Source organism: Lycorma delicatula, chromosome 7, assembly GCF_047948215.1.
Source record: "Lycorma delicatula isolate Av1 chromosome 7, ASM4794821v1, whole genome shotgun sequence".
NCBI lineage: Eukaryota > Metazoa > Arthropoda > Insecta > Hemiptera > Fulgoridae > Lycorma > Lycorma delicatula.
The window spans coordinates 136,486,082-136,504,700 of NC_134461.1; the positions used below are offsets into that span (position 1 = coordinate 136,486,082).

General features: G+C 29.1%; 1 protein-coding gene across 3 annotated transcripts in view; it reads right to left on the minus strand.

Moving 5' to 3' along the window:
- The window catches only part of LOC142327671 (alpha-tocopherol transfer protein-like), a 96,936-nt gene extending 81,504 nt beyond the window's left edge, over window positions 1-15,432 (minus strand). For 2 of the 3 annotated variants that reach the window (XR_012757055.1, XR_012757054.1), the window contains exon 1: window positions 15,188-15,432. Coding sequence is in view for 1 of the 3 variants with exons in the window: in XM_075370904.1 (XP_075227019.1) it covers window positions 15,188-15,193 (6 nt within the window). In the remaining 2 variants the exon portion in view is untranslated. The remainder of the gene's footprint in view (window positions 1-15,187) is intronic. The other variant, XM_075370904.1, reaches the window with a different exon arrangement.
- Between the last annotated feature and the right edge of the window lie 3,187 nt (window positions 15,433-18,619).

Here is an 18,619-nt window from a genome sequence, read left to right on the forward strand (position 1 = left end):
TTTAATACTGCAAAGTGGATATTTGAGAGGATTTTGTCGATTTGAGTACGTTCGTAATCTTGAATGAATGTATAAGTTCAGCAGCCCACTTTTTTACTATCTAAAACGAAGAGGAAGAATCCCTTTCAATCCTCTAACAAAAAGAATCCCCTTATTGTTTAACTCTTTCTGTATGTCCTTCAGAGTTAAACGCCAGAGTCAAATTTCAATTTTATCCATTTTTCAGAAAATGTCAAAACGTTTTTCCTTTACTCCATCGTAACAAACAAGCGTCTAAAACGTTTGAAAGCGTTTGAAAAAAATAAAGGATCATACTTGACAAATATCGTAGTCATTTGATCATTCTTGGGCCCTCTCTGTGTCGGACCGAGAACTTTTTGAACAACCCAAATATAGCGTTTATCATACTGACAAGACATATAACGTACGATTCATAAAATTTTATCGAAAATATAATTTTTTAATTTTACAAGAGATGAATTTACTATGATTTAATAATATTCATTTTAATATAACTGAATTTATACTATTACTATCATTATATGTTTAAGTTTGATTTTATTATAATAATATACTTGTTAAATTTTCGTCGTTAGTAAAATTTAAGATAGTTTCAACTCACTGTTATTATTATATATTAAATTCTGGTCACCTCTGTAATATTAAATTCATTTTTATAATACCCTATTAATATAACAAAAACTGGTTAATACAACCGGTTAATACTGCATTAGTTATTTAAAAATGTAATTATATATTAAGAAAAGATATAATAAACAGAAATAATTAAAAAATAAATAATAGGTGGCTTTTAAATCTAATAGTGAAAATCGATGTTAATAATGATAATTTATCTTCTTAACCATGTATTATATATATATATATATATATATACTATATATATATATATATATACTATACTATATATATATATATATATATATATATATATATATATATATATATATGTATATATATATATATATATATATATATATATATATATATATACTTGGAGTATATATATATATATATATATATATATATATATTCTTTTATCATTATATTGTTTGAAATGAACAAACATTCAATTTTACTATTCATTGTTTAAATACCACATTTCGTTATTTATATACACGTATAATTTTATGATATCATTTATTTATTACCTGAAAATAATAATAATAATCCAGGTTATATAATTCATTGGATATTTTGGTCACTGTATTACGTTTTACTGCTTTCTATTTCGTAAACTATTAAAACATTAAATCCGTATATCAGCTTTCAATTTTTTATTTACAATGATAAATTTTAGTTAATTTTATCCAAAAAATTAACAAAAAATAACTTTGTATTGATTAAATTTTTTTTTAGTTTGGCCGACTGAAGAACACATGAAGCAACATTTTACATTTATTTATCTTTCTTTTGGGCGTTTATTTACTAATCTTCCAATAGTTCTTAATTTTTTCGCTTTGACTCGCCTTTTATTTTCTGACGAGAGTTGTTGGTTTTCTTTTTTTTCGTTCTGTTGGAAAGCTTTGAAATGTATACAAATTTTCGGATGATTGTATTATTACTTCAGATATTCTCATTTCGTTTTACACGACTGCCCAAAAAGGAGTGTAATGTATTTAGGGTATATGTATGTTTGTTCCACCGTAGCTGCTCAATGGCTGAATCGATTTAGATGTATTACCTCGCGTTGGAATCCTTACGCTACCGGGATTGTCATACGGTATATAAATGTGTGTATATATATATATATATATATATATATATATGTATGTAGTAGTGAAGATTTACCGATTGAAGCAGAAACTTTATTGAATTGAATTAATTAACTGTGAACTGGGAGTCTCTATCACTGAGTGAATTGAATTTGAACTGAAAGATTCGAATCAATCGGATGAATAATATTAGAAACATAATAGAATTAAATTTACGTTAAATAAAACAAAATAGTATTAAATAAATTAATGTTTTTTTTTTTGTTTAATAGAGATTTTTGTTTAATAATAAACGGTTTAATAAAACTGTCTTCCCGTAAGGGACTGCATATGAGGCTAGAGTGGTGAGGTGATGCCAACTCCTCGTGCGAGGCTAGACCAATCATCACCATCAACTGGTAACAAACGGGTTGCCCCTGGGACGCTGTTTTTGAAGGTGCATTAGGGTGCTCTTATAGTATTTCTGCAAACAATCTTCGATTTTCAAAATTCAAACGAGGTATTTGTTAGTACGTTGAAGGCTAAACTTTGCATGCATCAGTTAGACTATCGATTTTACAGATCACGGTTATCGGGAAGTGTTACCTTCACAACCGAGCTTTCGGTTTTTGAAAATTAAAACTGGGTATCGTCTAATATAATACAGAATCACTATGGAACCAAAGCAGAACAAAAATAACAATATTTGTCAGCAATTATTTTTTCTGCAGTCGTGTTTTTTTATTTTTTAGTATTTTTCTCTTGTTGAATACATTTTGGCGTTTAAACCAGAAAAAATAATTCATTAGTAGTAAGAAAGAGTATGTATTTATTACGTGCCTTTGTAACACCGCTCGAGTATCCTTACAGGATTCTAAAAATGAAACTAAATTCATTTATTTAAGATAATTTTTGGATTACACAGAGAGAGAGAGAGAGAGAGTGTGTGTGTTTGTTCATGTACTAGGATGAGTTTCTTGAAATTTAACTTTATATATGAATAATTAAGCGGGAACTACATTTAAAATTCTTTTTTATAAACTGTGTTTGTACATGCATACATATATATTGTTTTTATCGGCTCGTATGATCTCAGTAACTGTGCGTACTAAATTATTTACAGATAACTGACTTCTTAAAATACATCAGTTCAATATTTAGATAAAATCTCATTAATGGTTTAGTTTAAAATGCTAATGGATTCGGTAACTTATAAACTATATTTGGAAGGAGAAAAAACTTTTTTAAGTAGAAAAGCCACCTAAATTTCTTTCTTTTTTTTTTTTGTCGTCAGTCATTTGACTGGTTTGATGCAGCTCTCCAAGATTCCCTATCTAGTGCTAGTCGTTTCATTTCAGTATACCCTCTACATCCTACATCCCTAACAATTTGTTTTACATATTCCAAACGTGGCCTGCCTACACAATTTTTCCCTTCTACCTGTCCTTCCAAAATTAAAGCGACTATTCCAGGATGCCTTAGTATGTGGCCTATAAGTCTGTCTCTTCTTTTAACTATATTTTTCCAAATGCTTCTTTCTTCATCTATTTGCCGCAATACCTCCTCATTTGTCACTTTATCCACCCATCTGATTTTTAACATTCTCCTATAGCACCACATTTCAAAAGCTTCTAACCTTTTCTTCTCAGATACTCCGATTGTCCAAGTTTCACTTCCATATAAAGAGACACTCCAAACATACACTTTCAAAAATCTTTTCCTGACATTTAAATTAATTTTTGATGTAAACAACTTATATTTCTTACTGAAGGCTCGTTTAGCTTGTGCTATTCGGCATTTTATATCGCTCCTGCTTCGTCCATCTTTAGTAATTCTACTTCCCAAATAACAAAATTCTTCTACCTCCATAATCTTTTCTCCTCCTATTTTCACATTCAGTGGTCCATCTTTGTTATTTCTACTACATTTCATTACTTTTGTTTTGTTCTTGTTTATTTTCATGCGATAGTTCTTGCGTAGGACTTCATCTATGCCGTTCATTGTTTCTTCTAAATCCTGTTTACTCTCGGCTAGAATTACTATATCATCAGCAAATCGTAGCATCTTTATCTTTTCACCTTGTACTGTTACTCCGAATCTAAATTGTTCTTTAACATCATTAACTGCTACTTCCATGTAAAGATTAAAAAGTAAAGGAGATAGGGAACATCCTTGTCGGACTCCCTTTCTTTCATAATTTAATATTTTTATTTCTACGTTTAGAGAAAAAAGTTGTGGTTTTAACATTTATTTTTAACGTGGAACTTTTATTTCTTATTCTACAAATATTTAAAACAAATTAAGTTTTACTTTATCGGATCGTTAATAGAAAAACAAAATCGTATTAATCTATTCGTAAAATATGTTTACAGGTAGTATTTACAAGTTTCTCAATAAATTTTTCAGAACCAAGAAGTCAAGTTATTGGATTTTAATCCAATTAAATCACCACCATTAACAATTTAAAAAAAAAAAACATGCTTTGAATTATGTACATGCTACATTAATTTTTTCTCTATATTTTACATTAATGAAATTTGTTTTTAATTTTTTGAAAATATTAAAAAAATTAGTTACTCTTAAATAAAAATTAACCTTACAGAACAATACTTTTAAAAGAATTGTAATTTTTTTTTTATCTCGATGCGGTGACATTTAGCTATGTATAAGCATCACCTTTCTATTTACTGAAGGTTCTAAACTATGAAAACTTGGTTGTATATTTGTTAGCATGACTCTCACAGAAGCTAATTAACGTTAAATATTGCTTCTTTTTATATCTCAAGTTCTTTATATACGTCATAACTACAAGAATGATGAAGATGGAAAAATAAAACAACTGATCAACGTACCCGTTTTTGTCAAAAAATTATATATATAAATAAATACATTATACATACTAAAAGTATGTAAACATACTAAAAAGTGAAATCTCCGGTAAATAAAAGAAACATTTCCCTCATAAAATACGACTAGGGAACAGAAATATTCAGAAGTTTTATAAACGTAAATAAAGGTTATTTATAGATGCCTGTATAGTTTATGTTATTAATACCTAATTTATTTTTCTATAAAAATAATATTTTTGTCATTAAAATTTCTTAAATTGTATACAAACAAATCTAGAAAATATTCTATGTTTTATCTCATAGTAATTATATATACACGTTGTATTTAAATTTATATTAAGGAATAAAACACGCTATTAATGAGATAAAAATACGTTAGGAAGTCATAAAAACGGAAGCGTTCCATAATTCCCTGCAAATTATAGTCTACGAGAGAAAACTATGACGAGTTTTTAGTTGCTTAAAAATAAACCGTTTGTTTATTACTAACTTTGAAAAGGGCCGGAAATCAAAAAATCTATATAAGTTAATTTTTTTTTGGCCATTATCTGAACTTTTTTTTTCATGAGATATGGAATTGAATATAATTTAACTTATAAATTGAGTTGTATGTTTGTTAATATGCACTTTAATCCAGAAGAGGTTTATCAGTTCTTATATAAGAGGATTAATCATTCGATTAATGAAAATTGGTCAAGTAAGTTGCTTACTTAAAAATCTAAAAAAATAGAAATGTTGATTGGAAGATATGATTTTCTTCAACTAAAAAAAAAAAACAATCAAAATATTTAAAAGAAAACCGATGTCAAAAATGATCGAAAAGCTTCAATATTAAATTAGACATATATGTGGTAACAATATCAATGACGAATGTAATTTTCTTAGCCGATGGTGGATCGATAATGAAACGCTGTTGAAATGCACGCTGAACCGATACTTTGTACTCTTGCCTTGCTAAATTGTAGAACAAAAAACGTCTTTGTTGCATAGACGCCATGTTGTTTACGACTGAGGTCAGCTTACGTTTGAACTCTAGCATTGCAACCTGGAAGTCGGTATTTGAAACATTAGGATGCGCATTTTCAAATGGTGCAAATTTCATTGATTGATCATACATACATATTTGCATATTTGCTTGCATTTGTGAAATGTAAGATTTTATAAATATTTTTTACATATTTTTCTTCAAGTGATCGGATTTCAGTCCATTCTTATGAAATAATTTATTAATTAACACTTATATTATTTATTTAAAAAGTTTTATTTCAGACTTTGATACATCTCATTTGTCTTACGAAATTTTTAAACTGTAATATAATCACCAAATTCACTTCTGTGCGTTTACTATTTATTACCTTTTACTACTTTTTTTTGAGTCCGCGGACCTCAAAAATCATTAAGACGTGCCGCGAGTCATGAGTTTAGGGCCCATGATTTTGCTATTCTAGAGAAATTTCTTATGTCATATCAATTTTATTGTAAAGTCAATGTTGGAATAATACATTATAATTATTATTTTTTTTTAAAGACAAATGCATTCTTTGATTAGACTTGAGTATTAATAAAAAGAAATGAATATATAATTTTCTTAAAAGCATCATAAAAGTGTTTTGTTAAAGTTAGAAACAAATCAGTGTTTAAATAGTTTGTTTTTCTTAATAATAATTTTTTTTTATTGACGAAAAATTTCATTTTATTTCCGAGCTGGTCTAGTGGTTAACTCGCCGTCGCAAATCAGTTGTTTAACAGCTAATTTTGAAATTGAAGGTTTTGAGGTTCGAATGCTAGTAAAAGCAAGTTGTTTTTATATAGATTTGAATACTTACTTAGACATTGGACTCCGGTGTACTTTGGTGGTTGGGGTTCAATTAACCACTCGTCTCAGGAATAGTCGGTCTGAGTCTGTACAAAACTACACCTCATTTTCATTGATACATATCACCTTCATCTCATTGTGGACGTTCGAAGGGGGGGGGGTTGCTTACTTTTATTATTTGAACAGATTGAAACATACACATCAGGAAAAAAAAACATAAAATTTTGTAAATATTTATTTATTTTTGTTGTTTTGTTACTTCCTTGTACGAAGTAAAGGAAGTATTGTTATCGCGAAAAATTTCGTATTCCAGATTTCAATGGAAATATCCATTTTGACATTTTGACCATTTCTGAATCCATTTTGACTAGTTTCAGCATGGCGTCTGGACGTACGTATGTATGCATATATATATATATGTATGTATGCACGTGTGTATCTCGCATAACTCAAAATTGATAAGCCGTAAGATGTTGAAATTTTGGATTTAGGTCTGTTGTAACATGCTGTTGCGCACTTCCCTTTTGATTTGAATCGAATAAACCACAAGTACCCCAAAAAGCCCAAAATTTAAAACAATCTGGATTTTCGAATTTTTCTTAACTGCAGTAATAAATCCCTCATTGAAAGCTTTTCAACAATACATCATAAATGATACTTATTTTCATTGGTTCCAGAGTTATAGCCAAATTAAATTTTAATTAATGAAATATTTGGATCTTAGGGGAGGACACATCGGTTCAAATCAGACTTCATCTCCTTTTTTTAACTTAAATATATTGATTTATTAATAATTATTAACCGCTTATTAAAAAAAAACAAAAAAAAAAAAACGATGAATTATAATTCAATAATAATAAAAATATGAAAAAAATATCAGAAGTTTTCAATGAAATAAAATTTTATGTACTTTTCATTTAAAAAAAAAAAAAAAAATGTGTAAATGTAATTTAATAGGCGTTCAAGGAAATCTTAGATTTTTATTCTTTGAATTTATAATAATCGTACATAGTAAAACCATACAAATATTTTAAATTATTTAAAATGCTTTTTAAAGAACAAATATTTGTTCTTTTGTTAAGGACAAAATTTTTCATTTAATAAACGTTAAAATTATAATGAAGTAATATTGTTTGAGAAACATATATTATTTAATTAAAATATTATTAATTTCAATAAAAAACGAAAGCTAGGCCCATGTATAGTTTAATTTATTACATTTTCTTACCGGTATCTATGTCTCTAAAAGCATTATTGTATTTATTTATAAAACTTAAATTGTATATATTTTAACTGTGCTTTATTGCAATAGCATAATATAGATACATAATAGCTGATCAGTGCTTGCTTCTCTCACTCGACCATCTAGCTAGGGGCCTCTGCCCTCTGGACCCCCAACGTGTTTGTTATCCTGATGGTTGTGAGAATATGAAATATCATATAGATACTCCTATTAAAGAAAAAATGACTAGGAATTTTACCGTTATATTTCTGCTGCTATAGAAATAGAAATACAATGAAGTATAATTAATTTTTGTTCCTTAATAAATATAGCTTACCCCGAAAGGTGGGGGGGGGGGGGGGGTCTATGGCCTCGATCTACGTCTTAACCTGTTAAATGCCGTTAACCCAATAACGGGGATTTGTAAGGCTATTCTTTTGCCGCCTGTAAAATATGAACCGATCGTTCTATTCATAAGCTGTTATTATCATTGGAAAGAACAGATTTCAATCTTTAACGTTATGTAGTTTGTATCTGTACATTGTAAAGAAAAAATTTTGTTATAGAAATTTGAAGTTGCATCACTGCGGCCAGCGTAGGAAGCCGGTCGTGTGAATATGCTATGAAAAACATCTCCCACTGCAACCTCGTACGTTAGCTTTGTATTCAGTTTGAATCGTTTGTTTTCGTAAAGCGTAGCGACATCGGGATCATTCGGTTAGTGTTATTTCTAACAGAGTTGGTCGAGTTAAAAGTGGGAGGGGGATTTTTTGTCAACGTTTACGCAAACTCTTGTGTAGGCTTAGCCTTTTGTCCAAGATTCTTGTACCGTTACTCAATGTATAGAACAAAGATAGGAGAATGAGAAAAAATTGTCACTTTATATCACTCCAGCAGGGTGGGGCTGAATTCCATCATTTTCGTATTGTTGCCAAGCGACCCCACCCGTCCCGGTCTCGCCATTCACGTTAGTTTTCATTTTATCTTACTTAAATTTGGCCCGATTTGGACAAATTTATTTTTTTTTTAATCTGCGAAATATGCTTTATAAAACTTCGTATAAAAATTTTTTTCCGATAAAAAGATTTTTACTCTCGAAAGGGTTAAACGAAGAAAGTCACGCATTGTTTCCGAATTTTTTTATGCTACTCGGATTTTCAGCTGTAACATACGTAAAAAAAAATCGCACAGACATACGGTTCAGTTTTTTCGAATCTATAAATCTTTTCTATAACTTGTATTTTTTTCTATTTTTTCCAATTTTTTTCTATTTTTTTCATTCATAAATGAATGAGTAGTGACAAATTACAATTTTTCGCGGACGTAATTAGTAACTCGCGAGAGAAGACTCGTGACCCATGCGGATTTAGAAAGGTTAAAACGTTTAATGGGATAACACGAATGTATCCTGAAAATTTTAAAGAAATCGGTCGGTTGGTTTTCGTATGCTGTTGATCCACAAACTTTTGCATATGTTAGGTAAATTTGTATAACCCATCGGGTTGGTCTAGTGGTTAACGCGTCTTCCCAAATCAGCTGATTTGGAAAGTCGAGAGTTACAGCGTTCAAGTCCTAGTAAAGTTAGTTATTTTTACACGGATTTGAATACTAGATCGTGGATACCGGTGTTCTTTGGTGGTTGGGTTTCAATTAACCACACATCTCAGGAACGGTCGAACTGAGAACGTACAAGACTACACTTCATTTACACTCATACATATCATCCTCATTCATCCTCTGAAGAATTATCTAAACGGTAGTTACCGGTCGCTAAACAGGAAAAAGAGAGAGAGGTAAATTTGTATGCATAATTACCAGTTAATTTGATTAATTGCCTTCAGTGTTAGAGAATTTAATAAATATACAGCAATTTATTAAATATACCGGTCATTTTACATACTTTCCAAATTAATATATTAAAATTACAACTCAACTGTAAACAGTAAATACTGTAGTATTATTTAAATAATCGAAACATTACTGTTAACTAGTCGAGGTTAGCGAGCGAAGCGAGCGCAGGTTATGTTTGGTTAGATTATGTTGATTCCGTGTACTCACGAATCGTATGTATATATCAACATAACGTAACGAAAAATAACCAACGCTCGCTTCATTTGTTAACCTTGTCTAATTAACGTATGTAAAAGAATTTTGTGTGATGTGTGTGTATGAATGTGTACTGTCACCTGAGGAAGCTTACAGAATTCTAAGTGAAACATAGTGTATTTAATTTATAAGTTTATGTAGTTGATTAGTTAACCCAAGAGATTAATAAAGGTAATATTTTTAAGTAAGATATGTCTTTTTATTATATTTAATTCTATCCAATTAAGAAGAAAATAAACTTAAATAAGTTATATTTAATTTAATATTCATTCATAATTCAGTATATATATATATATATATATATATATATATATATATATATATAAAACTAAAAATAAAATTGAATTTGAGTTACAGTATAGTTATACGCTGCAAAAAAAAAAAAAAACATAATTAATAATGAAAAAATAAATTTGTACTATAAAAATTGAATAAATAAATGTACTATAATAATATAAGGTAGTACTGGGTAGATATTTCCCCTTGAAGAACATAGAATTCCAACTAGTGATAGGTAAATTATAAAGATAAAAATCTATAGTTCATTGTTTAATATACATTCATCATATCTGACATACAATCATTAGTCAGCATTAAAATATTACTGGTCAATTTTATTGAATATTACTAAAATATTATTATTAAAATATTACTGTTTGAATTTTTAATCAGATTACAACGACCATTGTCTTAATCAGGTTACGTAATTTTTTTTAAAACACGTCAGATAAATTACTAAAACAAAAATTTGGCTATGGAAAATTTTTATTGTACGCATTTACAAAAAAATTTTCAGCATATAAATTGAATAATTAATAAATATATGTATATATATATATATATATATATATATAAAATGTCTAAAATAATAATAAACGTTTGCTTTTTTTTAATTTGAATGGAATGGTGACGATCATACACCTAATGTTAAAGGTGTGCGGTAGATGATGCTGCATTTCCTTAACTCATTTAGATTATTTATTTAGATGATGTAAAAAGTGGAAGGAAAATAAATTTTTATACAGAAATACATCTTAGATCTGGTGGTGAATCTCAGCTTAATTTTGTAAGCATATGATACAGTTGATTTTCAGCGTTCAAATGATCAGTTACATAATGGTTACTCTTAAAACAAAAGTTTTTATAAGAAAGGATCTTCCTTTCTCTGTTTAGCCTCCGGGCTAATACCGTAAGGTATTACTTCAGAGGATGATATATGAATGTAAATGAAGTGTAGTCTTGTACAGTCTCAGGTCGACCATTCCTGAGAGTGTGGTTAATTGTAATCCAACCACCGTGCCGACCTCCGTGACGCAACTGGCAGCATTTCGGCCTTTCATCCGGAGGTCCCGGGTTCGAATCCTGGTCAGGTATGGCATTTTCACACGCTACTTATCATTAATCTCATCCTCTGAAGAAATACATAATGGTGGGCCCGGAGGTTAAATAAAAAAAAAAAAACTATCAAAGAACACCGGTATACACGATCTAGTATTCAAATCCTAGTAAAAGTAACTAACTACCTTTACTAGGGTTTGAACCTTAGAACTCTCGACTTTGATATCAGCTGATTTGCGATGACGAGCTCATGACTAGACCAACTCTGTGAGTTTATAGGAATAATGTTGTGCATTCGATCGAAAAAATGATTGTTACTATTTGTAGTAGGCTATCGGATTAAGTGTCTCATTTTATTTAAGTTGCGATGGACCTTATAAATACGACAAGAGATACTTGGAATAAATTGAGTTTATTCATTCATATATATATATATATATATATATATATATGGCTAATCCAAAAACCCTTAAGGAATAGGAAGAGGAATCCCCCACAAATTTTATAAATTTGTAACTGCAGCCGTTTAGGAAGATCCATATTTCCGAAATGCGTTAACAATTGTTCTATTAAGGCTAATTATGATGATTATGCTATCAAGGCTGAGAGCCCCAAGAGGTTTGACACCATTGCAGGGTTCCTGGCGAGGGTTCTTGAGGAAAAGGATCGGAGGACTCGGGGATGAGGGACAGCCTTTTGCAAAGCTACCGTTCGCACGTGCTTGCACGATTAGGCGGTAGCGATGAGACACGAGGACTCTCGCACTCCCGAGCGATAAAGACCCGAGTCCCGGGGGGATGCTCCACTCCGGTTGTCCCCGTTAGAGGCATTGGCATAAAGACCGAGTCCCAACTCCCGGAGTGGGGACCCAGGGACGCCATAACCGAGCCTAGTGGATCCTACTCTGGGGGTTTGAGGCGGGCGCAAAGAAGATCCGACCGGTGGGCCGAGACGTGGAGGCTCGTTAGAGTAAAGGCACTCTCCTGGGCTGTGTAATATTTAACTGCAGGATTCGGTTCGGGGGAGAAGGGAAAAAATGGCTGATTATGATAAAAAATGAAATTGACAGCAAGTTGTAAGTTTTAAAGGATTTAAATGGAAAGATAGGTAATTATACGCGAGAATGGTACAGATATATTAATAGAATGTTAGAGGAGAGACTCTAACAGAAAACTTTCTTGAATTACAAGGTACAGGAAAGCGTGATAAAGGAAGGTAACGGGCATCGAACAGATTAATCCTTGGAGTGAAAAAATAAAAAGGAATAAAAAAACAATTTAAGGAAGAAGAAAAAAGTAATGTGATTCTGATTCTGGTATATTTTAAACTGAGCTTAACGAATATTAAGAAGTTTATTTATTTCATTTACCTATTAACACTTAAAAGATTGAGATAAAGAGTTTAATATACTCGTATATTATTTATGAAAATTAGATATATTTTTTAATATTTGTAAAATCAATTATTTTTTAATTTGTTTTATTTCATTTTGTACATTGAGATTTCTCATTTGATTGTTTGTTTTTGTAGAAACTTAAAAAAGTATGTAATTTTATTTAACTTATTTTCAGTTACTTATTTATATTTTTATTAATTAATTAATTTGAAATTTATTCCAGCTATTGGATGATTTCATGGTTATCAAATAAATTTTGATTTTTTTTTGTCGAAAATAATCATATCAAATGGTGTCCACATTGCCGTTGAATCATGCGATTGAGATGATGAATTATTTAATACATAATTTATGAACTCTTGCTTATATACAACATTTTAATCACTTAATTTTCTTTCGTTGTTGGTTAAAAATTAGATTTTTGAATTTAGTGTTCAATACCATATAGCATAATAAATTACAATTACTTTAGGATGAGATCAAATGGCAATTTTGTAGCGTGTGAAAATACCATACCCTGACCGGGATTCGAACCCGGTACCTCCGGATGGAAAACAGAGATGCTACCACTCACGCCATACAGGCCGTCATACTATTATTTACCTAAATTAAATTAAAATAAACTACTTTACAGAAAACAAAATATGTAAATATTAATTTAAAAATTCTTTATTATTTTAATAATATAAATAAAAACATTTATACATTTATTAAATGTTAATAAATTATATTAATAACAAAATTATAAGTATTAATAAAAAAATTAATTAATAAAGATATTTATTAAGACACAGTCAGAAAATTCATAAACAAGAAAAATATAGTAGAAGGACAGTGGAGGATAATCCCAAATGAAGAAGTATATAAAATAATAACCGCACTAACAAATTTATTCAAGAAAAAAAGAATTTCATTCTTGGGGCACTTACTTAGAGCAAAAAACACCAGACTTGCAAACCAAATAATTAACTTATACTGGGAAAGAACAACAAAACCGAAATGGATAAAGGAAGTCCGAAAAGATGTGGAAGAGAATCTCCAGAGAAGATGTAATCACAAAATCTGGAAAATTCAACAAACTAATTAAGACTAATATGGTAACATTTGAACCTAAAATCAAAAAAAAATCCAACAGGGTGTATTAAAACGAGGACAGGCACCAAAGATCAGAACGCCTCTAATATATGTGAGCAAAAAGAAAAGAAGCAAAAATAAAACGACTCACACGATTCGGAAATAAGAACCGAATACAAAATGGACTGACCCAGAAATTGAACTAAACTGATCCTATGAGGTCGTAAAAGCAACAAAAAAAGAAGATATTTAATCGAAATTAAGAATTTTTGTAATAGATGAACGAAAAAAGATTATAATATAAAATAGAATTTTATGAAAAAACTGTAGATTAATTGCCTATCTCTTGAAACATCCATTTTTGTAAATCTGAAATAGAAGGAACTGTGGAAAATAAATGTAATACAGTATGAAATATATAGATTAGGTCACATGACTTGACAAATAAAATCATTCCAAAAATGAAATAGCCACTCTCAAGAATAACAAACATCTAATGCTAGGCTTATTAAGAAAGATAAGGAATGAAGTGATTTCTCATTTTATTCACGGATTCGAATTTACTATAACATAAATAATCGAGCCCATTCGAATGTTGATACTATTCCTTGAAAGCGACACGTTCACTGTGTTCGCTACGGAGGTTATACTGAGAAAGCAATTTTAACTGTTGTTTCTTTTAATTTAGATGATTTGTACAGCTATACGAAAGAGTAAAAGACGTGTAATAATGCAATAAAAACTTATTCTACCTTTTTCTAATAACGTTGTACAATCTGGATTAGCACAGTAATAAAAATGGAAATTGTATATTAAAATTCATGAAGTAGGTTAATAAAGATTGAGGATTAAATAAAAATCGAGAGGTTAAAAGATTTAATGAAAAAAAATCTGTTGAGGTATATCATGTTGTTAATACATAAAAGCGTTGGTGACTGCAATATCAGATTACTGAATTTAGTATGAATACAGTTTTTTTATTAAATTAAAAAAAAATGTTTTTCTAATTATTATGATTCGTTTTTCATATCCCCGATAAGGTTATTAATTTGAATTTGTCATATGGAAGATTAAAGAAAGAAAAAAAATGAACTTTTATTTATACGAGTAAATTCAATATTTTTATACTAATTTAGGTATTTAATTAATATCTAAATCTTAATTAGATTACTTTAGATGTACAGTAAATTAGTTAAATTAATTCAATAAAAGCATATAAAGTGAATAAATCTAAAAAAAACAAATTAAATTACAATTTAAAAATTTAATTTATAACGTGACTTTATAAATAAATTATTTACCATAATAATTTTATTTTATCAATTTAAATAATTTAATAATAGATAAATTAATATAAAATAACTAACAGTTATAATAATAGAAGAAATTCTTCCTGAAGAATATAATTAAGAAGATGAAAGAACTAAATTAGATTTCCGGCAGGATGTTAACATATCTTTACCAGACACCTTTTAAACTTTTTATTACTTATATTTAACCATAATTGTATAATGCAGGAAACATCTATTATAAAAAACAATTCTTTTTATTAAAATTAATAATTATATTATTTTGAAATTTATAACTGGAACAAATAAATCGATGATGAGACTATAAATAAACCATGAAAAAAAAAAATAATTATTCTAAATAATAATAAATTTTATTACTGACCACCATGTTTATTATTGGTTTTAAATCTCCTTTTTTATAGATTCCGTATTTTTAAGATAATTTACGTAGGTAAACTTTAATCTATAAATTCACTTATTTTAATATGAAAACACACTACTACTAGTAATATACGTAAAAAATAATTTAAATAGTTTTCACTATATATTAATTTTTTTTTGTTTAAAGTAAAATTATTAATATATGAACACGACCAGTAACATCTGAACGACAAATAACATGTAAACAGTTACTATGTGATGACAAATCTTTTAAACCAAATATTTTACGTTATAAGTACCCCACCACTTATATTTGAATAAGAAAATTTCAGGGAGGCTTTGTTGCATTTATCAACCAATAAGTGCGCGCTATACGTTTGCCATCTATAGACCTATAGCAGCACGTGACCTTGGAAAAATCACTTAGGTATAGATTTAAATATAAAGTACAAAGACAATATGTTTTATAAGACAATATGTTTTATAAATATTATTAAATTTATTAACCAAATAAGAAATAAAATAAATACAGTTTATTTTATTTTATTTTAATACACGTTAAATACTCATTTATTTACCAATAAGTATGGAATTCAATTCGGAAAAATTAATTTTAATTTAATTTAAAAAAAAGGAATATTAAAAAAAATTATGACAATTAATAACCAAACACTCACTATCTACAATTATTTAATTGTTTGTTATAAATATTAATTTATAAATTATTTTGTATCCCGAGTACTACAAAGAAAATATTTTTGAAACAACAAAGGATTTCTTACATCATTTCATTTACAAAATATTGACAATAGTGTTAACAAAATATGGCGAAATTTAAATAAGTTTTTAACATTTAAACAAAGAAAAATTAAACTTAGCAAATGCTGGTACCTCAAAATCTATTTCTCATTATCAGACTATCTCATCCCAGGCGCTAGGAGGTTCCCATGAGAATTCAATTCAAAAATTTGAAATAGGATTATAACATAATTTATTTTAAAGGGCAATGAAAAAAGACTTCTAACGTAAAAATAGCATCGGGTAAACGTCACGTGAAGTACAAACAAACTTTAACCATAGCCGACCTACGTTGTGCGAGTGGTAGCGTTTCTGCCTTTCATCCGGAGATCCCGAGTTCGAATCTCGGTCAGGCATGGCGTTTTCACAGACGCTATAAAAATAATTCATTTCTTCCTCTGCAGCAATACCTAACGGTGGTCTACGAAGTTAGCAAAAAAATAAAAAAATACAAAATAACCATAATGGCAGGCAGCCTTTTAATATTTTTCACAGCTAGTTTAAAAATTGGTCTCCAGCATCTCTTAAAAAAAAAATGTTAAACAGTAAAACATGGAAAAAGAATTATGAAAAGGTAACTCATGACACACTTCATGCATTCGATAGTTACGGTTTTGGCATTTAACACAAATAACTTTACTTAAGTTCATTATGATTATTATACAATATACAGGGAGTAAAAACTTTTTTTTTTTTTTTAAATACTGAATGTTTTAAAAGTATTTTCAACATTCCTTTCTATTCCTTATTTAATCGTTATCACATAAACTTTCGTAAAATATAATATATAATTTCTTTCTTCACGTGTCTGTTAGAGACACAGTTTCTATATATCTTTTGGAGTTAAATAATGATTTATTGTATTTATTTCCGATTCTCGTTTTTGCTCTTTTATCTCCGATTATATCAATTTATCTGATTTTATCCCTTTTATTAGATTACGAATTTTTTTCTCTAATTCATAGCCTCACCAATAATCTTATCATTTATTTACTGTTACATTTACCTTACCCTTTATTCGTATCAAAGTGCAAAATTAAGTAACACTTATTTCAACTTTTCCTTTGTAATTCGTAAGTATGAGTATAATTTTCATAATTTATATATTATTTCTGGCTAAATTGAAGTCGTATATATCTTGGGGAAAAGAAATCCCCAAAAAAATATTAAAAAATACAAACTTTATGTGTTATAAGGTATTATTATTTAAATTACGATTTAAAAAAAAATTATATTGGTTTTTTTTTCATTTCCAATGTCCTTCATGTCGACTCTTCTTTGTTTTAATTTTCTGTTGCAAATCCACCTCACACAAAATTAGTTGTTTCAGATAATCTAAACAATTGCATCTTGCAAGTACTCTTGTAATTTTAATTCTTATTCTCTAGAAAGATATTTTATTTTGAAATTTCTCGTATTTCCATACGATAGTTCTTAATTTACATGATGTATTTATAATTTGTTAAAAAATAAAAGAAAAGTTTATTTTCATCAAATTTATTAAAAAATTACATGTTGAAGATCCTAATTTGACACTGTTATTTAATCTTGTGAAATAATATTTAATTAAAAGTAAATTACGTCGATTGCAAACTCGGTAATATAAATAGTTTTCCAACAGCGGGAATTGGTTATGCGTTTTTGGAGAAGTTCAATAAGATACTTCAATCTGCAACTTAGTTCTAGGGGTTAACTAAAGTGTTCTTTTAAGAAACTGAGTTTGTTCGTGGATAGTTTCTGGAGAAAAATAAATTTTTGTTGCAACCGACAAATTTCTTAGCTGGTGAACAGAAAATGATCAAACAGTAAAGTGCTGCTCCCATAATGAATCAAGAGATTAGGATACTCTTATCGGGATCCTACCTTTCACATCCAAAAGATAGATCTTTATCTCATAATCCATAAGAATCTCCTTATGGGAATTCTTTATTAGTAAAGAGATAAGGGTATTACTTTGAAGATAAGAATCTACAAAGCGGTATTGGGTGGGATGCACTCCAGGGATTCTAGACGAGAACCATTAACCGATCCTCAAGCTAGATGGGGAAGTTTTTCTAGAATCCATACCCAAGGTTGTTCCGTTGGTGTTGTAATTAAACAATTTTAGGAAATAGTAGCGGACACTTCTATCAATAGGCTTATTGCACAGACTTTGAACTGGAAACGGAGTCTCCTAGCTTGTCCACTGGTTTTCTCCTCACCAGAAAACATCAAGGATGCACTAGTAGTAAAGATTCCAGCATCCTTTGCAAGAAGAATTTTACAGGTTATCATCCGCACGACCGATAATATGGAAAAAAAAGTGGTGAATGATGTTAAAGAACTATCTGTCTTCTGAGGGGCTACAGTAGAAGTTAAAAGCTCCGACCAGAGAACAGTTCAAGGCTCTTCTCTAGATGAATGCTCACTCCGTTTTAACCCCCTCGGGAGGTCAGAGCATTTTTACCCATTCGGGAGCAACACGTTAATGGTAAATGATTTTGCTTGGATTAATGTGCTGCAATCAAAAATGGTTTTTCCTTCAATAATTAAAAAGCTACTCGAGAACATCGGCAAGGTTTCAAAAGAAACAAATCCCTCTCATCCTGGAATTGAGTGATATATTTCCAACTCATCTATAAACCATTCAGGTAGA